The 24,908-nt window shown below is 43.4% G+C and overlaps 1 protein-coding gene across 1 annotated transcript; it reads left to right on the forward strand.

Moving 5' to 3' along the window:
• The first annotated feature begins 272 nt into the window (after positions 1–272).
• Positions 273–24,532, forward strand: LOC139833529 (uncharacterized). Its single transcript, XM_071823824.1, has 4 exons — positions 273–504; positions 604–676; positions 777–1,040; positions 24,513–24,532. The coding sequence occupies exons 2-4, from the start codon at positions 607–609 to the stop codon at positions 24,530–24,532; spliced, it is 354 nt and encodes a 117-aa protein (XP_071679925.1). The 5' UTR covers positions 273–504; positions 604–606.
• Positions 24,533–24,908: the final 376 nt, after the last annotated feature.

Consider the following 24,908-nt stretch of genomic DNA (forward strand, 5'->3'; position numbering starts at 1 on the left):
CATGAAAAAGAAGTTGAATCTGACGCCAGCGAGTCGACGCAATCCCTTCCTCCTGCTGTTTCCCCAAGGAACAAAAGGAAAAGGAATGATGCCGAGGGTTCTGGCACTTCTAAAGCCGAAAAAGTTGTTCCTTCTCATCCGAAGGCAGCTTATGATCCTTATATTGAATCCCTCGTCAGCTCGTAAGTCATTTTTATTTCTCCTTACTTCTGTACTCGAAATGTTTATCTTGTCTTGCTTTTATACTGTCGATGTTTAATCAACAGTGATGACGAGGAAGAAGTACCAACTGTTGACGTGGCTCCTCGGACAAGCACGTCACATACTGTACTTGCCTCAGACACGCTAGTTGAAGGAGAAGAATCCTCGCCTCCTCAACAAAACGTCGTCACCACAACTCCGCCAGCAAGCCCCCTTGCTCCTTCACCAAAAAGGACAAGGATTGAAACGATTGTTGAACCTGCCCCTCAATTGGGCAGCTCTTCGACTCTGCTCTTAGACGATGTAAGTTTGTCGATATCTATATTTCCTCTATTTTGCTTTTTCACGCTTTCACTCTTTTTTTCATGCCGATGTTTCTCTTGCTGTGTTCTTCTTTGACAGCCCATGATCAAAGAGCTTCTCCGCATCGGATCCCAATTCATTGGGTACCGTGAGTATGCGAGCAGAACTGAAGGTAACAACTTTTATACTTGCCATTTTTTCTGACTTTTTGCTCCTGTTGTTTGTCGCGATTTTTGATCTTTCTTCCCCCCTTTTTTTTTATATCTCGACAGAGAAACTTGCAGAGGCCAACAAATGTGCCGACGCACTTGCTCAAAAACTGGAGCAAAGTGAGGCGGCTCGCAAGAAAGCCGAACTTGTTGCTAGCGAAGCTAAAGCCGAGGCTGATGAAGCTAAAGCAAAAGCTGCTAGTGTCGAGGAACTGCAGAAAAAACTTGAGGATGCTGAATCTGCTTTAACCGAGCATATAGCTGCACAAGCTGCTCGTGAACAAGGGATCCTCAAGTGCCTGAAATCACAAAGTCGACGCACTCACAGTAATACCATTAATCCCTTCTATTTTTATGAGAACCGCTGTTTCTTGTTGTTTGACCAATGTTTTGTTTCATGTGGCAGACCAAACAAACCAAGATTTTGATCTGGAGAATCCTGTCAATGACCCTCTCCTTGATGCACTTTCTTATCTGGAGCTTCATGGGTCCGAAATTCGTGAAGGTGTGGCAAATGCTAATGCAGGATTGTCGGCGCTGTTCCCCTACTTCTTCCCGAAGAAAGAGGAGCCCCCGACTTTCCTTACCCTTGCCAAAAGCTTCAATTCATCGGAAGACCTTGGACTGAAGATGCGTCAAGAAAACATGAAGATTGCTGTCGAAAGCACTGTTGCCCTGGTTGCTAACAGCCAACAGACTGTTGATTGGACGAAAGTTGGCGACACCGATCAAATAGAGCAATCGAAATGGAGGTCGCTGATTAAGGCAGCCAAGCCCAACACGAAGAAAATCTTGGCATATCTCGGGATCAAACCAGCTTCGACTCCTAGCTCATCAAGGCCGGAGGTCTAGTTGCATGCCTCTTTGTTTTTCTTTCTCTGTTTCTTTTGCTCTTGTCGCCAAAGTAGTTATTTGGCGACACGTACTTCATTAGCTCCACTGTAAGGCCTTTGTAATTATTCCGAAAGATTAATGAAAACTCTATCTTTGCTTGTTGTTTGATGTTGTCTTGTTTTGTTAAATTTCTGTTGGTATTTGATAACTATACTCCATCTTCCGCTCCTTCCAATGTTTCGCCTTCTTCTTCTCACTCAAAGAGACCTCTTGCTGATGCTGCACCTGTCGAAGATTCCTTGCCGCGAGAATTGGATGAACTTCGGCAGCAACTTCAGTATGCGAAGAAGCAAACACTTGTGATGATGGAAAAATCTCGTAAGTCGTCCAAGCCGAAAAATTGCACTTCAGCAAGCTCGCGAGGCCGTGGCTGCTAAGGAAATCGCTGCTTCCGAGGCTGAAAAGGCGACTACTCGAGAAAATTTCATGCTCGAGTTAATGAATGAAGCCAGTGCGGATATGTCGGGTATGCTTGTTTCATCCTCAATATCTTCCGTCTTCATGCTACGTCTCTTAAAGTTTTCTGCTCCGTTGTTTTAATAGGTTCCTTTACTGATGCTGTTGCCGAAGAAGAGAGGGTAAATACTAGGACGAACCTTCTTGTTAACCTTTCCCTTGATCATGGTTCTCTGTTTTGGGCTACCCCAGAGAGGACCCGCCAGATTGTCAGATTTCAGGATCGCGCCTCTCAAACTCGCGACTTCCTTGACTTCTGTACCAAGACCCTATCCATGGTTTATAACTCCATGTTTCCTCGGAACGTTCAACCAAAAACTCTTCCCGAGTTAATGGAGAAATTCAAGGATGCCCACAGGATCCATGATTTTGTCAAAGCTTAACTGGTAGCTGGCGCCAGATTTGTTCTTATCATGCTTCAGATCTGCCACTCAAATCTTGACCTGACCCAAGTTTTTGCGAAAGTTCATCAGAAGGTAAAGCACCGGAGAGTTGGTGTCGACCGAATTAACACGAAGGTTTCGCCTGTAGCCGAAGAAATGATTGAAGACCTTCTTCGGATGGATGCCGACTTTTTTGCCGATGGTCATTATGCTGATTTTCTTGGCGCTGCTCCTGAAGAAAACAGAATTACCCTTGATGACATACTGAATCATGACTAATTATTTTCCTTTTGTAGATAACTCTTCTTTGTAACCCATGACTGTGATTATATTGTGAAGCAATCATTATATTTCTATATTTGTCTAGCCCCCGAGTGTTTCGGTGGCTATTTACTGTATTTGTATATTGCGAGGTTTTGAACCAAGGCATTTATTTAATATGTATTTATGGCGAATATCAGCCCCCGAGCTTCTTTATTGAGTACTATTTTGTATTTTTATTGACTCACGAGGTATTTTAATACCAAGGCAAGGCTTTTCTGTTTCGATGAACTATATTGAAATTCGTCGGGTCAGAGACTTTGAGCATGTCGATAAAGAAAAGTTATATTGACACTATCTTTATTATATTGTAGCACCGCGAGCCCGCCTCATTAAAAACCTTTCCCGGCCCCACTCGGTGCCCCGAAAAAGGAAAAGAGTGCGTCTGAAAACTCGCGGGCGTTTCAGTACATTGAAGTTTTACAAGGACTATATTTCAACTCTAGGCATAGAACCGCCTGAGTTGCGCCACGTTCCAAGGGTTTTGCTCCTCCACCCCTGTCTTCTTGTCCTTTATCCTGTATGCTCCTCCTCCGATTACTTCCGTGACAATGTAAGGGCCTAGCCATGGTGACTCGAGTTTTTCATGACTTTTTTGCGTAAGCCGAAGAACTAGGTCTCCCACCTGAAAGGATCTTGGCCGCAAACGTCGACTGTGGTAATTCTTCAAGTCCTGTTGGTATTTGGTTACCCGAGACAGTACTTCATCTCTAGCTTCATCAAGTGCATCGACGTCATCTTCTAGCGCTTTTCTCGACACCTCTTCATCATATTCTACGACTCGTGGAGAGTCATGCTCTATCTCGATTGGCAATACTGCTTCTGCTCCATGAACCAAGAAGAACGGAGTTTCCTGTGTTGCTGTGTTTGGTGTTGTTCGTACGCTCCATAATACACTAGGCAGCTCCTCTGGCCAGGTGTGTCGAGCTTTCTCCAATGGCGCTAATAAGCGTTTCTTAATGCCGTTGCAGATGATTCCATTAGCTTTCTCGACTTGGCCGTTGGTCTACGGGTGCGCAACTGACGCAAATTGTAACTTGATACCCACTTCTTTGCAATAATCTTTGAATTCGTGGGATGTGAAGTTGCTGCCATTGTCTGTGACGATGCTATGGGGCACTCCAAATCTGAAGACGAGGCCTTTTATGAATTTTACTGCAGATGCTCCGTCTGGTGAATTTATCGGCTTCGCTTCTATCCACTTTGTAAATTTGTCGACAGCTACTAGCATGTACTCTTTTCCTCCTGGCCAGGATTTGTGTAACTTGCCCACCATATCAAGTCCCCATTGGGCAAAGGGCCATGACAATGGTATTGGTGTTAATTCTGCTGCTGGAGAGTGAGGTTTTGCGGCAAACCTTTGACACGCGTCACAAGTTCTTACTATTTCCTTGGCGTCCTCGATTGCTGTCAACCAGTAGAATCCTGCCCGAAAAACCTTGGCTGCAATAGCTCGACTACTTGCATGGTGGCCACATACTCCTTCGTGTACATCCTTCAGAATTATTCTTCCTTCTTCGGGTGTGACACACCTTTGCAGGACGCCTGAAATACTTCGCTTGTACAATTCTCCTTTGATCACCGTGAAAGCTTTGGAGCGTCGAATTACTCGCCTTGCCTCAACTGGATCATCGGGTATTTCTTTCCTGAGGATGTACGATATGTACGTCTGCATCCATGGTATCTGTATCACCATGACCAGGTCCTGATCTTCTTCTTCCTCTTGCTCTTCCTTGGTAGCCCCCGAGGGTTTCTTCTCCTTCTTTTTTGATTTTGTCAATTTTGTAGATCTCTCTGTTATCTCTTCCCAAAATACACCTGGCGGAACTGCAAGGCATTGCGACCCGATGTTTGCAAGAACGTCGGCTTCGTCGTTGCTCAATCTGCTAATATGATTTACTTCGCATCCATCAAACAACTTTTCGAGCTCGTTGTACACTTCCTTGTATGCCATCATGCTATCATTGACTGCGTCACATTGGTTCATGACTTGCTGAGCCACCAATTGTGAGTCGCCAAAGATTTTTAATCGAGTTGCACCGCAAGCTTTCGCCATCTTCATCCCGTGTATGAGAGCTTCATATTCTGCTTCATTGTTAGATGCGTTAGGGAACGTCATCCGAAGGATGTACTTCAACTTGTCGCCTTCAGGTGATATGAGTACTACTCCTGCGCCAGCTCCTTCTAGTCTTTTGGACCCATCAAAGTTCATGGTCCAGGTTCTCGACAAGTCTGGAGGTCCTGTGTTTTGCAACTCCATCCACTCTGCGATGAAATCCGGCAGAACTTGCGACTTAATTGCTTTTCTTTTTTCATACGTGATGTCCCGAGGGGAAAGTTCTATTCCCCAAAGGGAGACACGACCCGTAGCTTCTGGATTGTTTAGTATATTTGACAAGGGGGCTTCATTGACCACTATGATCGGGTGTGCCGAAAAATAGTGGCGCAATTTTCGTGCTGTTGTGAACACTCCATATGCTAGCTTTTGGTACTGAGGGTACCTTTGTTTTGAGGGTGATAAAACTTTGCTGACGAAGTATACTGGCCTCTGCACGCCGTGAAGTTTTCCTTCTTCCTCCCTTTCGACAACTAGCACCGTGCTCACCACTTGGGGCGTGGCTGCGATATACAGCAGGAGAGGTTCCTTTTCCTTCGGCGCCACCAAAATTGGTGGTGTCGAGATTGTGCGCTTCAAATCCTCGAAAGCTCGGTCGGCCTCTTCGTTCCACTGGAATTTATCTCCTTGCTTTATCAGAGCGTAGAATGGTAACTTTTTTCTCCCAGCCTGGCGACAAATCTACTCAAAGCTGCGACTCGCCCAGTTAGCTGTTGTATTTCTTTCAACTTTGTTGGCTTTCTCATTGTTATGATAGCTTGTATCTTATCGGGATTTTCATCAATCCCTCTTGCTGAGACTAGAAATCCCAGAAGTTCTCCTGCTGGGACGCCAAAGGAACACTTCGTCGGGTTCAGCTTGAGGCAAAATTTGTTGAGGTTGTCGAAGGTTTCCTTGAGATCCTCAATCAGTGTTGCCCCCTCTTTTGATGTTATGACGACATCGTCGATGTATACTTGCACGTTTTTCCCGATCTGTGTCGCCAAACACTTCTGCATCATCCTCTGATATGTTGCTCCCGCGTTTTTTAAACCGAAAGGCATTGTTCTGTAACAGAACACGCCGTAAGGTGTTATGAAAGCTGTTTTGGCCTCGTCTTCTTCTTTCAATCTGATCTGGTTATAACCAGAGTATGCGTCCAGGAAGGAAAGACGTTCACATCCAGCCGTGGAGTCGATAATTTGATCGATTCTCGGGAGGGGAAAGTGATCCTTTGGACAATGTTTATTGAGACACGTAAAGTCGACGCATATGCGAAGGACTGTCGTGTGTTTCTTCGGCACCATCACTGGGTTAGCTACCCATGTGGCTTCTGTAGATATCTCTTTGATAAAACCAGCTTCCTCAAGTCGATTTACTTCTGATAGCATAGCTTTGCGGTTTGGTTCCGAAAAACGCCGCAGAGGTTGTTTGATTGGTCTCGCTAGTGGATCCAAGTTTAGGTGGTGCTCGGCAAGTTCCCTGGGTACTCCTGGCATGTCAGCTGGACACCATGCGAAGATTTTCCAGTGCTCACAGAGGAACTCGACGAGCGTGCTTTCCTATGCGATATCCATGTCGTTTGCGATAGATGTCGTCTTTTTCGGGTCTGTCGGGTGAATCTGCACCTCCTTAGAATTTTTCCTGGTATTGAAAGTTGATTCTTTATTTGGCCTTCCAACGTCTGGCAGTACGTCGTAATCGGTCATGCTTTTTGACGCCTAATACTCAGCTTGCATCCCGAAAGTTTCTGATAGCCGATGAAAATCCTTATCACACTTATCGGCTAAGGCAAAGCTTCCTTTGACTGTGATTGGTCCCTTTGGTCCAGGCAACCTCCACAATAGGTATGTATAGTGTGGCACCGCCATAAATCTAGCATATGCTGGTCGTCCCAACAGAGCGTGGTATTGCGACGGAAAATCTATGACTTCGAATTCCAGCCTCTCGATTCTATAATTTTCTCGGGTCCCAAACTGAACGTCGAGATTGATCTTCCCCAATGGATAACTTGGTTTCTCCGGTGTGATGCCATGGAACCTTGTGTCTGTTGGCTTCAAGTTTGTTAAGGATATGTTCATCTTCCTCAATGTATCTGCATACATAAGGTTTAGGCTGCTGCCGCCATCTATGAACACTCGGGAGACATCAAATCCTGCGATAATCGCCGCGTAATAAGTGCTGGATCTTCTGGTCGAGGGACTTGCTGCGGGTGATCTGCTATTGTGAAGCCAATATCTTGTCCTGACCAATTAAGATACTCAACTGTTGGTGGAGGCATTTTTTCTGCCATAAACACCTGTCGTGAGATTACTTTCTGAGCTCTATTGGACGGCCTTCCCTTCTGAATCATTGATACCGCTCCGTTGGAGTTAGGATCAACATAAGGTGGTGGTGGAGGTGCTGCCGCTATTCTAAGCTGATGCCGATTGTCGTCTGTAATCGCGGGAGGAGGCAGCAAGTGAATCTCGCTTCTGGGTTCTCGAGGATTTCTCTGTGTTGCCCGCGCGTTAGCGTTCTCTGCATATCTTAGCATTGCCTGAAAATTTCGACAGTCTTTCTGCAGGTGCCCTGACTGTCTTTTACCGTTGCTGTCGAGGAAAAAGTGCATTTGACACGGCCCATTCATCATCTCTTCAGGGGACACGAAAGGCCTTGGGAACCTAGGCCCGCTATTTTGCCTGTTGTTGCGAGAATCATCCCTGTTATCGCCTCGCTGTTCACTGCTTCTCTGATAATCATCTCTGTTGCTTCCTCCTATGTTTGCCCGAAAACCTGCCGAAATTTGCCCTGGAGCGTCATAGTTCGGGTACTGCCGAGGAAATCGTCGCCTTGGTTGATAATTTCGACCACGGTCCTCCTCTGGCGACCTGTGCCGTTTATTGTGGACAGCGTCTTCTCCATCTTCCCATCTGTTTGCTATCTCCATTAACGCAGATACTGTCTTTGGATTGGTCCTTCCTGAGTCCTCGACAAAATCTCCACGCCTGATTCCTGCGACAAACGCATCTATTGCTCTCTCGTCAGATATATTTTCTGCCGAGTTTTTGATGATATTCCACCTTTGGATGTACTTTCTCATTGGCTCATCTGGCTTTTGTCGATACGCTCTCAACTCCTCTAACGACGCAGGTTTTTTGCACGTGGATCTGAAGTTCTTGACGAACACATCCTCGAAACTTTCCCAGCTGTCGATAGATCCTGGAGTGAGTTTCTTTATCCAAGATCGTGCGGCTCCACTCAAATGCACCTGGATGCTTTGCATAGCTGTTGCCCTGGTTCCTCCTGTGAGCTTCACCGTTCTCGAGATAATCAACTAGCCAATCCTCTGGATCTTGAAGGCCGTCGAACTTCTTGAAGTTGTCGGGTAACTTGAATCCTGAGGGGACTCGAGTTTTTCGGACTCTCCTCGTGAAGCATGGCAAGCCGCACATATCTTCGTCATTAAGCTCCGGAGATTGCCGATGATCCCGTCTGCTTTGCCGCGCTCTGTCGACCCTTGCTTGTGCTGCTGTGTCTCTTGCTCCACTTGGTCCTTCAGGTACTGCCGCTGTTGCTGCTGCAGGTCGTGGACTATTTTGCCTTGCCGCTCCTTCAGGAGGCGTTGATACAAATGCTGTCCCCATAGCTCCAACTCCTGCTACCGCCATATTGTATAGTGTCTCCCTTGGATCACCTGGAGGTGGTTTAGATGCGAGGATAAAAGCATGTGTCGCCATATACCCAGCCTCTGGTGTCTTAGGGATGATGTTTCCTCTTGTGTCTATCGACATGAAGGACATGTCGAGGTTTTGGACCAAGTGCTCTCTTTCTGCTTCGGGTATATGTTGCAACCTTGATCTTGCTCTGTTCCGCGCCTCTCTGTGGCTATCACCCGAAGTTCTAGATTGTCGACTTAGATCTGCCCTCCTCCTGCTAGATGCAGAAGCTGCTTCCTTTCTTCTGTTTAACTCAGCTGTCTGTTTTTCCAATTCTCTTGCAGCTCGTGCAAGTCTATATTGATATGCTTGCAATTCCTCTGGTGTGGCTGTGGTGGCCATTGGTTCTGAACCGTTCATGGCTCTCGTGGCTCTATCCCACGCTGCTTGCGAAAGCTGAACTCTGTCTCGCGGCTGCGGCCCGATGTATTTATTGCCCAGGCCTTGTCGCAGATTGGAGGGATCGACGTATGGATTTCCCAGATCGTCGAAAGCCTCAGATGTTTCCTCTTGATCTTCAATGGCATAAATCTGATGATACTTTGTACTCAGATCTATGTTGGGTTTGGTGACATCATCGTTGAGATTGATGAAGACCTTGCCCACTGTGATAGATTTGTCGATGAAGTCGTAACTGTCGACATCGCTTGAGCCATCGCTTATATATGAGTCCGCAGATGACTCAAACGACATGTCGTTGAAGATCTTGGCGAGTTTCTCTCTTGCTCTGGTGCTGACGTAGCGTGTCGACGAAGTTTCTTCTTCGCCTGACTCGGTTGACGATGTATAGCTTGAAAAATCGGAATCGACCGCCGACGATCCCGACGAAATCGCAATTTCGACACGATACGATCCTTCCTTCTCGACGCGAAAGTGAAAACTTCCGAACGTCATCTCCATGGGCTCCGCCAGATACGCATATGCATCCAAACGGGAGGGTGGGTGAGGAACAAAATCGACAGGACCAGCAGCGATCTGTTTACCTCGATCCATAGCGTTGCTTGCGGTTGACGATGTCGAAGATCTTGAACGTGCCATCGAGATCAGATCCTTACGCCTCTAGTTCCCACAGACGGCGCCAATTGACAAGGTATCAACTTATCAATGCCTATGGATTGTAGGCTAGGGTTTAGTTAGAAGTAGAGGGCAAGTAGATCTCGAAGGTTTCAGCCGAAAAGTACTCGACGATTATGAAAACTAGGGTTTGTAACAATGATTCGATCCCCTCTTCGTCCCTCGACTCCTCCTTTATATAGGAGGCGGAGCCGAGGGTTTCGTTTTGTACAAGTTACAGAGTCCGGGACGGTTTCTAACTCATCCCGCCAGACTTACAAATAACACTTCCTATTACAACTCTAACTTTCCTTAATATATCTTGGGCTCCCGAATCTTCTTATTCTTCGGGTATTGGGCCTTCAGTAAACCCCGGGTACTATCTTCGGCAGGCCCATTTGGGATGCCTATGTCACCAGGATCACCTCCAACCTTGTAGACAACGTATGCCGGTGAACCTTGTTGCTGTGGAGCTGCCATCACAAATGGCAGTGGTGGCCTGGTGAGGAATGGTATCTCTCCCTGATGAGTCCCTAAAGCAGGTCCTGACGGAGAATACTGATGTTTCATGATTTCTTGCACCACACGAAGCGCAACTCGCTCAAGTGTATTCACCAGGCTCTCAGAATGCCGATGTAGAGAATGAGCCACAGCATAGTTAATTTCTTGGCGCAGGGCTCTGGTACGTTCCTCCGAAGGGAGAGACAGATCTAATCCCTCGAACGCGCCTTCGGGTGAGAATCCTTTGAACCTGATGCCGTGCGAACGGGTCTTCTCAAAAGAGCCGATGAGATCGGCTTCAAAGATGGCCTTGAGCTCATCGTATTTCTTCTTATGCTCTGCAGGTAGATCCTCGTACTTGATCAGTTCGTCCGACATCTTGGCTGCCAATGTTGACGTGGTTGTTGTAGAAAGTGTCCCACTGGGCGTGCCAAAATGTGTTGCCTGCCAAAACTCACCGGCGAGCAGTGGTTAAGCAACACGAAGAGCCGGGAGACTCCCAAGACCGCTTAGTGGACCCTGGCGCCTCGCGTCGTCCCGCAAAGTTCCAGCACACGTCCTGGCGGTTGCAAGGGCGTGCCACCTGACCTATACCTGGTCTAGAAGGTGATGGATTGCTTCAACTAGTCTCCTGCATGGTAGACACGTAAACATTAAATACGAGCCCGATCGGCTCTCAGGTTGCCCTGTGGATCGGCTCAAAGAGCCAATCGCCCCATGGTTCACGTTGGATTTACGATGACATGGGGATCCTGCTTGATCAAAACAAAGCTAAACCAATCTACGACAGTTTAGGGTTTTCACCGCATAATCGGAACATCCTACGCGTAGTTGGGCCTAGCAGATACGAAAGATGATGGAAACTATCCCTAAAAGAGGCCTAAAAACCAACGTTAAGTCAATTCCCGGAACATCCCTTATAGGAACGGTGAAACAACACCTCACGCACTACCGGATCATCCAACCCCAGCATAAGGCCTAATCATGCAGATATTAAACTAATCCTTGGAACAAGGAGCAACTATAACAGATTGGATCTACTAAGTAACGAACAAGCAAGGTGCTGCCCTTACACCTATTTAGGTGTAAGGACAGCTAGATATCGAGGGACGGCATCGCTAAGCAAATATGCATAAGAAAAGCATCAATGCAAGCCCCAAGACATCTACGATAAATAGTGCTACTCGCCATCAACAACGCTTCAGGACGAGTAACACAAGGTAATCGAATAAACGTGTACTGCCTAGATCGCAAGATGCGATCTAGGCAGCATGATGCTTACCCGGAAGAAACCCTCGAAATAAGGGGTGGCGATGCACCTGGTTTGTGTTTGTTGTGAACGTGATTGTCCTCCTTTCTCAATAACCCTAGATACATATTTATAGTCCGTAGACTGTCTAACGTGGGCATAAACCCAACCGTGTACGAGCTAGACTCTGTCTTCCAATTCTAAATACGATCTAATAATATACAGATACACGGGCAATTTAGCCCAAACTCTCGTGCGAGGCCGCTTCAGATATTCTCCATGTGCATCTTCTTCAAGCCCATCTCGATTACGACCCATCTCCTGATTTGGCCAAAATCTGGTGATAACAAGCTCTTAAGCTTTGATTGGTGATTGTTACCTCGTATCCGTTTTTAGACGCTAGTACCGAAGAGTACCAGGAGGAGGAGGTCTACTTCCAGGAAGAAGAAGACCACTTTGATCAATACACCACTGAAGGCAAGCTAATATTATTGCAAGTTACCCAAGTGCAAAGCTCTACAAGAGCAAGGCACCATTACATATTCTCTTATGCTTAATGATCCTATCCCAAGTTTTTACCTTACAAGTTTTTGACTTTGGTTTATCAAAGTTTCCTTTTTGATTCATGATTCACTTGGTCTAGATATGGAGTAGTACAAGAGTATCAAATTTAGCCTAGAGCAATCAAGGCTAGTTAGCACCCCTCATGACTAGTTGCTAGTGCTAACAAATAAAATTGACTACTCTAGATGGGAACATGTGAAATGAAATGACTTTGAAAACCTTGGAATGATGAGTCATTCTATTGAAAGATTTTGAAGGTGAATGTGACTTATGAATGACATGGTGAAGTTTACAAAAACTGATGGTTGGGTTCGGATGCGATACCATTCCAATTTTTGAGTACCCCCATAATACCTGATTATGGGTAGGGCTTAACTGGAAGTTTATGTGTCTTAGTATGGGTTCCCTCTAAACAAGCGTCATAGGGGTTATGTTGAGGCTGCCTCCGTTGAAAGTGAAATGATGTGAAATGACGTGAAATGAGGTGAAATGAGGTGAATGTCCGGCCCAAGCCCTGTGTAGTTCCCAGGCTGACGGTTTGTCTTCACTGGGAGGCCAAGCTCATGGGGAGAGGTGCCTATACTAGGATATGTAATTGAAAGGTTATGGTTGATGATCCGCATACTGAGTATGATTATTCAGGGCTATCCCTGACGGATGTAATCAAATGTTGTGGCACAAGTGTACAACCTCTGCAGAGTGTAAACCTATTCGAATAGCCGTGTCCACGGTTATGGACGGTTGGAAAGGCCATACTGTTCCGTCATCAGACCATTTTCAAAAATGTGACATGTGAAGGGTGACTTGTGACTTGAACTTGAAATATGAATTTGACTTGAATCACAACAGAGTTGTGAGAATGACACTAATGTTCCCACTTGAGTAAGTTAGGCAAATGAAGAGTCTTTTATTACTAAAGTGCTTATGAAATAAAACTGGCTTTATGCAAATAAACCTAGAGCTTAGCACCCCCTTACCATAGTTGATAGTACTTACATTAGTATTAGTTTGCGAGTACTTTACAGTACTCATGGCTTTGTCCCTGGCTATTCAAATGGCCAGACTATGAAGGAGAGCAGCAGTACCAGGATGATGGACAGCAGGACGTCTATGATAACTAGGACTACTCCTGACGTCAACAGTTGCCTGTGGAACAGATGGACCACGACCGCTACTTCGCTTCCGCTATGTGTTTTGTATTTGGATCTCTAGATCCACTATGTTGTAAGACTGGATCATGTGATCCTTTATTTGTAAGACGATTATGGTATGTAATGAATGATGTGTTGTGATATCAATCTATTATGTCTCGCAAAAACAATATTCCTGGGATTGCGATGTACGACATAATAGGCATCTGGACTTAAAAATCCGGGTGTTGACACATATCTCCTCTATGTAACCATAATATGTGACCTTTTGCCCATTCTCAGTTGCTGCATCAAAACGAACACCACTGTTTTGGTTGGTGCTTTTTTTTATCTTGGGCGATCGTGTAAAATGTATTTCTATTTATCTTGTACCCGTGGAAAGTCGTTATAGTCGAAGATGGTGTCTTGGCCAATATGTACAGCTGATCTCCAACATCATTGTCATTCATTAAATGTTTTCGCAACCAACCGCCGAAAGTCTCCATGTGGGCCTTTCTAATCCAGGATTCAGGCTTCCCCGGGTTGTCCGAGCGTAAAATATTCTTGTGTTCCTCGAAGTACGGAACCACCAACCTGGAATTTTGCAGAACTGTGTGGTGTGCTTCAGTCATAGAATGGCCGTCCATACATATCATTGATTTCCTTCTGATCATGCCTTTTCCACTTAGTCTTCCCTCGTGCCGCGATTGAGGAAGATCAATCGGCTTAAGGTCAGGAACATAGTCAACACAAAACTCAATTACCTCCTCATTTCCATAGCCCTTGGTGATGCTTCCTTCTGGCCTAGCACGGTTACGAACTTATTTCTTTAATACTCCCATGAACCTCTTAAAGGGGAACATATTGTGTAGAAATACAGGACCGAGAATGGAAATCTCTTCGACTAGGTGAACGAGGAGGTGCGTCATAATATTGACGAAGGATGGTGGGAACACTAACTCGAAACTGACAAGACATTGGAGCACATCATTCTGTAACCGTAGTAGATCTTCTGGATTGATTACCTGTAGAACCCTACCTTTTAATAAAGGTAAGATACCTGTGTATCATGCTTTTCCCGGGATCACTGATAGCACACACATTACAAAATATAGTAATCATTGCAATAGTATCAAATTACTACATCATTGATCCAGAGGGTAAAGTAAAACCTTACAAATTGCATAGTCACATGGACTAGCTCAACAATATTCAGAACAAACACAGCGGAATGTAGGTCATCAATGAGCTTTCATCATCTTCATGTGCCACAGGCAGACATGTTGGAATGTAGACTCGAGATCCTAATAGTACTCATCTTCCGAAGAACCTGCACGTTTGAATATGCAGCCCCACGAATGGAGGTCATGATATTTGGCTAGTGAAGTTTATTTGCATAAAGCCAATTTTATCCTATATTTAATTTAAAACAAAACAATTTTGAATTTTCGAAAAGGTTTTACACCAAAATGGGCACATGGTTAAATCCACCATGCACACCAAGTCGATATGACTCCCAAGTCACCACCACATACTATGGTTAAATCCACCATGTACATAGCCCTGGGGTCACTCGACCGGGAAAATCCTCAGGTCACCACCACGTACTATGGTTAAATCCACCATGTATGTAGCCCTGAGAAAATCCAGTCCTGAGATTGTTTCTACACAAGTTTTAATCATTCAGAAAAGGTGATGAAATTCTTCCGCACATTCCTTGTCCAGGAGCTCATACTGTCCGTAACCGGGGACACGGCTAAGATCTTAGGTTTAACTCTCGAGAGGTTGTGCACTTTCACCTTAGGACCCATTCTACCCAGAGAGAAGAAGGAGACAAGATCTTTCAGAAGGAGAATTCAACCATACCAGCTAGACCTGGTCCCCTTGGTCGTCGCCACATCTGAATGTCTAGCAAACAAGTTGAACCTCACAACTTAATTAATCCTGGCAGAGCCCATAATACCATAAGGCTGTTGGAGATATGCCCAAGAGGCAATAATAAAATGGTTATTATAATATATCTTTGAGTTTATGATAATGTTTACATACCATGCTATAATTGTATTAACCGAAACATTAGTACATGTGTGATATGTAGACAACAAAGAAGTCCCTAGTATGCCTCTTAAACTAGCTTGTTGATTAATGGATGATTAGTTTCATAATCATGAACATTGGATGTTATTAATAACAAGGTTATATCATTATATGAATGATGTAATGGACACACCCAATTAAGCGTAGCATAAGATCTCGTCATTAAGTTATTTGCTATAAGCTTTCGATACATAGTTACCTAGTCCTTATGACCATGAGATCATGTAAATCACTTATACCGGAAAGGTACTTTGATTACACCAAACGCCACTGCGTAAATGGGTGGTTATAAAGGTGGGATTAAGTATACGGAAAGTATGAGTTGAGGCATATGGATCAACAGTGGGATTTGTCCATCCCGATGACGGATAGATATACTCTGGGCCCTCTCGGTGGAATGTCGTCTAATGTCTTGCAAGCATATGAATAAGTTCATAAGAGACCACATACCACGGTACGAGTAAAGAGTACTTGTCATGAGATGAGGTTGAACAAGGTATAGAGTGATACCGATGATCAAACCTCGGACAAGTAAAATATCGCGTGACAAAGGGAATTGGTATCGTATGTGAATGGTTCATTCGATCACTGAAGTCATCGTTGAATATGTGGGAGCCATTATGGATCTCCAGATCCCGCTAGTGGTTATTGGTCGGAGTGAGTACTCAACCATGTCCGCATAGTTCACGAACCGTAGGGTGACACACTTAAAGTTGGATGTTGAAATGGTAGAACTTGAATATGGAATGGAGTTCGAATATTTGTTCGGAGTCCCGGATGAGATCCCGGACATCACGAGGAGTTCCGGAATGGTCCGGAGAATAAGATTCATATATAGGAAGTCATATTCCAAGTTTGAAAATGATCCGGTGCATTTATGGCAGGTTCTAGAAGGTTCTAGAAAAGTCCGGAAGAAATCACCATGGAAAGTAGAGTCCCGGAGGGACTCCACCTTGCATGACCAGCCAACCCTAAAGGGGAGGAGTCCAAGGTGGACTCCCCTAGGGTGGCCGGCCAACCCACCTCAAGGAAAGGTGGGAATCCCACCTTGGGTGGGACTCCCTCCTTGAGTAGGTTTCCCACATATGGGAGGTTTTAGTGTTGGGGTCTTATTCGAAGACTTGGACTAGAACTCTTGGTGCTTCCACCTATATAATGAGGGGCATAGGAGAGGGGGGCTGATCACTTCAAGCCTCAGCCTTGGCCGCACCCCTTAGAGGGCCGGCGCCCAACCCCCCTCTCTCCCCAAACCCTAGCGGTCTCTCTCCTCCACCACATCCCGCACGCTTAAGCGAAGCTCCGCCGGATTTCTCCACCACTACCGACACCACGCCGTCGTGCTGTCAGATTCAAGAGGAGCTACTACTTCCGCTGCCCGCTGGAACGGGGAGGTGGACGTCATCTTCATCAACAACCGAACGTGTGACCGAGTACGGAGGTGCTGCCCGTTCGTGGCGCCGGAACCGATCGTGATCAAGATCTTCTACGCGCTTTTGCAAGCGGCAAGTGAACGTCTACCGCAGCAACAAGAGCCTCATCTTGTAGGCTTTGGAATCTCTTCAAGGGTGAGACTCGATACCCCCTCGTTGCTACCGTCTTCTAGATTGCATCTTGGCTTGGATTGCGTGTTCGCGGTAGGAAAATTTTTGTTTTCTATGCAACGTTATCCTACAGTGGTATCAGAGCCGTGTCTATGCATAGATGGTTGCACGAGTAGAACACAATGGTTTGTGGGCGTTGATGCTTATGTTATCTTTAGTTTGAGTACTTTGCATCTTTGTGGCATAGTGGGATGAAGCGGCTCGGGCTAACTTTACATGACCGCGTTCATGAGATTTGCTCCACGCTCGACATGCAACTTGTATTGCATAAGTGGCTTTGCGGGTGTCTGTCTCTCCTACTATAGTAAAGATTCAATTTACTCTTCTATCGACAACACTAGTATCACCGTTGTGGTTCTTGTTCGTAGGTAGATTAGATCTCTCTCGAAAACCCTAAACCACGTAAAATATGCAAACCAAATTAGAGACGTCTAACTTGTTTTTGCAGGGTTTGGTGATGTGATATGGACATAATGTGATGATGAATATGTATGAGATGATCATTATTGTATTGTGGCAACCGGCAGGAGCCTTATGGTTGTCTTTAAATTTCATGTTGAGTAGTATTTCAAAGTAGTTGTAATAGTTGCTACATGAGGTGAACAACCATGAAGACGGCGCCATGAACCTTGACGCTACGCCGACGATGATGGAGATCATGCCCGTTGATGATGGAGATCATGTCCGTGCTTTGAAGATGAAGATCGAAGGCACAAAGACTAAAGGGCCATATCATATCACATATGAATTGCATGTGATGTTAATCCTTTATGCATCTTATTTTGCTTAGATCGCGGCGGTAGCATTATAAGATGATCCCTCACATTAATATCAAGATAATAAAGTGTTCTCCCCTCGTATGCACCGTTGTACAGTTCGTCGTTTCGAAGCATCTCGTGATGATCGGATGTGATAGACTCAACGTTCACATACAACGGGTGTAAGCAATGTTGCACACGCGGAATACTTGGGTTTACTTGACGAGCCTAGCATGTACAGACATGGCCTCGGGACAATGGAAACCGAAAGGTTGAACACGAGTCATATGGATGATATGATCAACATGTTGATGTTCACCATTGAAGCTACATCATCTCAAGTGATGATCGGTTTTGGTGTAGTGGATGTGGATCGTGTACCACTTAACAACTATGAGGGATGTTGTATTAAGTGGGAGTTCATTAATAATTAGATTAAAACATGAACTAATTATCATAAACATAGTCTGAGTAGTATTTTGTATTAATTTTGTAGTATTGGCATCCGTTTACTACTATGCGCTAGTCTTGTTATTGAGATAGAAATACTGTTAAATCTGATAAGAAACTTTACGGATTAGTACCGTATTGTTAAAGAATCAAGAATTGATTAAGTCCTATTGCAAACTTTTAGTAAACCTCACATTGTTGATTCAAAGAACTATGGTTTCAATTAGTACCCAAAGTTATCTTGTCTCCGTGAAACTTGAAGTTCAAATCTGTTTGAAAAGTATGGAGCTGAAAATTTAGTTTTCAGAAATAATCAAGGTATGAGATATATGTGATATCTAAGACCTTATTGCAAGATGATAGAATATAAATTTGGTGAGACTACATAAACTCATAAGTTTTATGGGAATGTATGAAGGTTGAAGACGCCAGGCGTCACAATCCTCCAACTATTGGGGCACTAATAATATTCGCATATCCATGAAGTTATCATCCTTAGTATGCACCGTTGCTAAGACTCGTCGTTTCGAAGCATCACGTGATGATCGGGTGTTATAGATTCTACGTGTGCATAAAACGGGTGCAAGCCAGATTTGCACATGCGAATACTAAGGTTAAACTTTATGAGCCTAGCATGTACAGACATGGTCTCAGAAAGTTGTCATGAATTGATGGATAAAATTATGAGTGAAATTGTTCATCGTACTACAAAGTTACTAATAGTGAAATCTAGAACACTTGTCATATGATGATCAACTTCAAAATAAGAACCTCAAGGTTATTGGTATTAGACCAACAAACCTAGAAGTTATTGATGTTGAAGTGTTTTTCTGAATAATGAGGAAAACTAAAAGAGAAACTACAAAAAGATTATTGGCAGAAAGAAAGAAAAGACTAGAAAGTCTAGCTCAGGTGTATTAATATGATATACATATTATGAATGTATTCTTTGTTTGGTCACACAATGAAATTCTTGGGTATTAGTACAATATTGGTTGGTATGAAGTGTCATACAAAACAACGCAATACAAGAATACAATGGCCTAAGTGACTGACAAGGAATATGATAGGAATGCACGTCTGGAACAAAAATAAAGTGTTATTGTGTTCGTCGTTGGCATTCTATCTAGCCCTTAGAATTTATAATAAAGAACTTAATAATTGTTATTTTGCTCTGGTCAAATGAAAACAATGAGTTGTTCAAATTATGACATTACTCCATGTACGATGGATAAGTTATTATAAATCTTAATGGTGAAACACACATACATAAAACTGACGCTAAAATGCCATAAGGCAAATGATTTGAATTCCACTTATTTGTGGAACCGCCATTTAGGTCATGTTAGAAAGGAACGCATAAAGGAACTCCATGCAAATGGATTTTTGGAGTCATTTGATTTTTGAATCATTTGGCACTTGCAAATCTTTTCTAAAGAGAATGATTAAAATACCGTTCATAGGCCAAAAGTTGAACGGGCAACTAACTTAGTGGAAAAATACATGATGATGTATGCGGTTCACTGGGCATAGTTGTGTGCGGGAGATTCTTCTACTTCATGAAAACTTTCAACAATGAATTGAGTATATATGTGGATATATTCGATAAGGAAGAAGTTTGAAACATTTGAATGGATTCAAATAAATTTCAGCATGAGGTGGAAATCATCGTAATAGAAAAGTCAAATATCTATGATTGGATCATGGTAGAAATATTTGAATTACGAGTTTTAGCGAACATCTAAGAGAGTTATGAAATTGTTCTACAACTCACGTTTCTTGGAGTATCATAGTGATGATGGAGTATCCGAGAGATGTATCCAAACCTTGTTGGGTCAATGATGAGATAAAATATTGATGCTATTATATTTTTGTGGATTATGCTTTAGTGACTACCGCTTTTACACTAAATAGAGCATCATCATGATCCGTTGAAATGACACCATACGAGTTATGGCATAGGTAAGAAACCTGATAGTCTTTTCTTAAATTTTGGTATGCATAGCATAAGTAAATAAGTTTACAACCAAAATCGGATGAATGTCTTTGTTGGTTATCCCAGAGATTTGATTGGGAATTCTTCCCACGAGACAAAGACAAAAGTGTTTGTCAATGTTTCTTATTTCCGAGAAATTGTTTCTAGTGAAGTATTTGAGTGGGAGGACAATAGAACTTGATAAGGTTTATGAACCTGAGCATAATGATCAGAGTAGCGCAGCATCGGAAATTGGTTCCGGAAGCGATCGCAACGATCATGGCTCCCATGACTACAAAGTGTTTTAGCCATGAAGATCGAAGTACATATTAAACCTTGTAGGTATGGTTTACTTTGTGATCAAATAAATGATTTGTGGACAAAGGATTGATTTTGAACAATGATAAACCAACTACAAACAAAGAAGTTATGATGGGCCCTGACTCCGTTAAAATGGCTATACGCCATGAAATCCAAGATAGATGAATACTTTTTTTTAAATAGATCTATAAAATTGATGGACTTGGATGAAATATCCTTGAAGAAGCTCGACTTGTTGAAAAGTTGTTTACAACAAAGTTCAAAGAGTTGACTACGATAAGATTATATCTTCCGTAGCAATGCTTATAGTCTATGTGGATTATTCTAGTAATCACTATATATTTCTTTTATGAGATATGCTAGTAGGATGGCATAATACACTACTTAACAGAAGTGTGTATTAAAGGTGTATACAAGATACAACCAATTGATTTGCTAGTCCGTAAAATACTAGATAGGTATACGAACTTCAATTGGATGAAGTGAGTATCACGGAGTTGGAATCTTCACCAGATGAAATAGTCAAAGAGTTTTTGATTTCATCAGAAACGATGAAGAGACTTTCATTTGCAAGAAATTAAGTGGGAGCGCTAAGACACATTTATTACACTTTATGTAGGTGACATATAGTTGGTTACAAATGATGTAATTATATACTTGATTAAAAGGTTTCACTGAGAAATTAATTTCAATGAAAGGATATGGACTGAAACATATCTAGTGTCAAGATCTATGAAGATAGATTGAAACACAAAATAAGTTTAAGTCAAAGTACATAGAATGGATATTGAAATAGTTCAATATAGAAATATTAAGAAAATGTTCTTGTCATGTTAAAGTTTTAACAAGACTTGAGTGTATCTGACACTCAATGAGTAAAAACACATGAGTGATTATAGATCACGAATAATATGTACACAATCAGATATCATGTGCTATAAAGTGTTATGAGCATATACCAGAATGATTCATATGATGATCATTGGACGACAGTAAGAATATCCTTGAGTACTTTAGAAGAACTAAGGATATATATTTTTTTTTTTGTATGAAGAAATGACAAACAAATCACTGTAAGGTGTTACACCGATATTGGTTTTGTCACATATAAAATATAATTTCAATCTCAAATTAGACTAAATGTTGTTTAAAAAAGAAGCACAATGAGCTAGAAGTTGTCTATGCTAGATTTAGAAGAATTCTAAATATTGTGATGGATTCTACAAAAGAAGGCAGAGTATGTCATTGTTTTGACAATGACAAAGGATGTTAAGTCAAGAGGTTCTTTAACTTGGTGTAGTTCCGACAGAGTCAGAACTTTGAAGCTATATTGTGTGTGACAATATTAGTGACATATTTTAGACCGCGGAATTAAGGTTCCACCAGAAGACCAAACATATTTAATGCCGACTCATTTGGAAATGAGTGATGCGTTGAGACGCAAATGAATTGCAAAATACATACGGTTCTGAGCATGTCAGGTCCGTTGACTAAAACCTCTCTCATGAGCAAAACATGATAAAGCACCGGAAGGCCAAGGTGTTATATCTTTACAAATGTAAACTAGATTATTGACTCTAGTGCAAGTGGGAGACTGTTGGAGATATGCCCAAGAGGCAATAATAAAATGGTTATTATAATATATCTTTGAGTTTATGATAATGTTTACATACCATGCTATAATTGTATTAACCGAAAAATTAGTACATGTGTGATATGTAGACAACAAAGAAGTCCCTAGTATGCCTCTTAAACTAGCTTGTTGATTAATGGATGATTAGTTTCATAATCATGAACATTGGATGTTATTAATAACAAGGTTATATCATTATATGAATGATGTAATGGACACACCCAATTAAGCGTAGCATAAGATCTCGTCATTAAGTTATTTGCTATAAGCTTTCGATACATAGTTACCTAGTCCTTATGACCATGAGATCATGTAAATCACTTATACCGGAAAGGTACTTTGATTACACCAAACGCCACTACGTAAATGGGTGGTTATAAAGGTGGGATTAAGTATCCGGAAAGTATGAGTTGAGGCATATGGATCAACAAAGGATTTGTCCATCCCGATGACGGATAGATATACTCTGGGCCCTCTCGGTGGAATGTCGTCTAATGTCTTGCAAGCATATGAATAAGTTCATAAGAGACCACATACCACGGTACGAGTAAAGAGTACTTGTCATGAGACGAGGTTGAACAAGGTATAGAGTGATACCGATGATCAAACCTCGGACAAGTAAAATATCGCGTGACAAAGGGAATTGGTATCGTATGTGAATGGTTCATTCGATCACTGAAGTCATCGTTGAATATGTGGGAGCCATTATGGATCTCCAGATCCCGCTAGTGGTTATTGGTCGGAGTGAGTACTCAACCATGTCCGCATAGTTCACGAACCGTAGGGTGACACACTTAAAGTTGGATGTTGAAATGGTAGAACTTGAATATGGAATGGAGTTCGAATATTTGTTCGGAGTCCCGGATGAGATCCCGGACATCACGAGGAGTTCCGGAATGGTCCGGAGAATAAGATTCATATATAGGAAGTCATATTCCAAGTTTGAAAATGATCCGGTGCATTTATGGCAGGTTCTAGAAGGTTCTAGAAAAGTCCGGAAGAAATCACCATGGAAAGTAGAGTCCCGGAGGGACTCCACCTTGCATGACCAGCCAACCCTAAAGGGGAGGAGTCCAAGGTGGACTCCCCTAGGGTGGCCGGCCAACCCACCTCAAGGAAAGGTGGGAATCCCACCTTGGGTGGGACTCCCTCCTTGAGTAGGTTTCCCACATATGGGAGGTTTTAGTGTTGGGGTCTTATTCGAAGACTTGGACTAGAACTCTTGGTGCTTCCACCTATATAATGAGGGGCATAGGAGAGGGGGGCTGATCACTTCAAGCCTCAGCCTTGGCCGCACCCCTTAGAGGGCCGGCGCCCAACCCCCCTCTCTCCCCAAACCCTAGCGGTCTCTCTCCTCCACCACATCCCGCACGCTTAAGCGAAGCTCCGCCGGATTTCTCCACCACCACCGACACCACGCCGTCGTGCTGTCGGATTCAAGAGGAGCTACTACTTCCGCTGCCCGTTGGAACGGGGAGGTGGACGTCGTCTTCATCAACAACCGAACGTGTGACCGAGTACGGAGGTGCTGCCCGTTCGTGGCGCCGGAACCGATCGTGATCAAGATCTTCTACGCGCTTTTGCAAGCGGCAAGTGAACGTCTACCGCAGCAACAAGAGCCTCATCTTGTAGGCTTTGGAATCTCTTCAAGGGTGAGACTCGATACCCCCTCGTTGCTACCGTCTTCTAGATTGCATCTTGGCTTGGATTGCGTGTTCGCGGTAGAAAATTTTTTGTTTTCTATGCAACGTTATCCTACAGTGGTATCAGAGCCGTGTCTATGCATAGATGGTTGCACAAGTAGAACACAATGGTTTGTGGGCGTTGATGCTTATGTTATCTTTAGTTTGAGTACTTTGCATCTTTGTGGCATAGTGGGATGAAGCGGCTCGGGCTAACTTTACATGACCGCGTTCATGAGATTTGCTCCACGCTCGACATGCAACTTGTATTGCATAAGTGGCTTTGCGGGTGTCTATCTCCCCTACTATAGTAAAGATTCAATTTACTCTTCTATCGACAACACTAGTATCACCGTTGTGGTTCTTGTTCGTAGGTAGATTAGATCTCTCTCGAAAACCCTAAACCACGTAAAATATGCAAACCAAATTAGAGACGTCTAACTTGTTTTTGCAGGGTTTGGTGATGTGATATGGCCATAATGTGATGATGAATATGTATGAGATGATCATTATTGTATTGTGGCAACCGGCAGGAGCCTTATGGTTGTCTTTAAATTTCATGTTGAGTAGTATTTCAAAGTAGTTGTAATAGTTGCTACATGAGGTGAACAACCATGAAGACGGCGCCATGAACCTTGACGCTACGCCGACGATTCCTCCCCCGAGTCCCGTCTTGCGACTCCGCCTCCGCCACTTCTTCGCTCGAGTCCCGTCTTCCGCCTCCGCCACTTCTTCGCTCAAGTTACTGGATATGTTCCTCTCCATTGACAGCGGCGGAAGGTCAGTATCGTTTCCTTCGTATGCTCGTACGGGGACTGATTCGCTCTAGTTAGGGTTTCTCCCGTTGATTTTGCTTCGATTCGTACTGTTTAAGAGATTCTTCTAGCCTTTTGTTCCATGTACACTCAGTGCTGCGCAACATCTTTCGCCTTTGGAAGCTAGATTCACGTACGCGTGAGCATCTGAATTTTTTTAGTGCTGCTCATTTGTTTGCAATTCAAAACTCATGTTCTTGATTAGAGAAATGGGATCAGTTAACATCCCTAGGCTAGCAAAATCAACAGGAATGGGTTGATAGGATTTTTTGATAGGATAAATGAGGTCAGTTAGCGTCAGTAGGCTAGCAAAATCAACAGGAATGGGTTGATAGGATTTTTGATAGGACAAATGGGGTCAGTTAGCATCCCTCTCAGGCAGTAGGCTAGCAAAATCAACAGGAATGGGTTGATAGGATTTTTTTATAGGATTTTTCACAAATTTTATTTTTGTCTATCATCTACAAGTATTCCTATTCATCTGGTTACAAAAAAGAAAATCTCCCACATCAAGCATGC

The sequence above is a fragment of the Lolium perenne genome, chromosome 7 (genome assembly GCF_019359855.2).
Source record: "Lolium perenne isolate Kyuss_39 chromosome 7, Kyuss_2.0, whole genome shotgun sequence".
Taxonomy (NCBI): Eukaryota; Viridiplantae; Streptophyta; class Magnoliopsida; order Poales; family Poaceae; genus Lolium; species Lolium perenne.

Bases quoted from the DNA above. Each gene is read 5' to 3' on its own strand.
- LOC139833529 (XM_071823824.1), top strand. From the start codon at position 607: ATGATCAAAGAGCTTCTCCGCATCGGATCCCAATTCATTGGGTACCGT. The intron at 677-776 runs GTAACAACTTTT...ATATCTCGACAG, and splicing joins GTATGCGAGCAGAACTGAAG to AGAAACTTGCAGAGGCCAAC. The intron at 1,041-24,512 runs GTAATACCATTA...CGCCTTTGGAAG, and splicing joins ACAAAGTCGACGCACTCACA to CTAGATTCACGTACGCGTGA.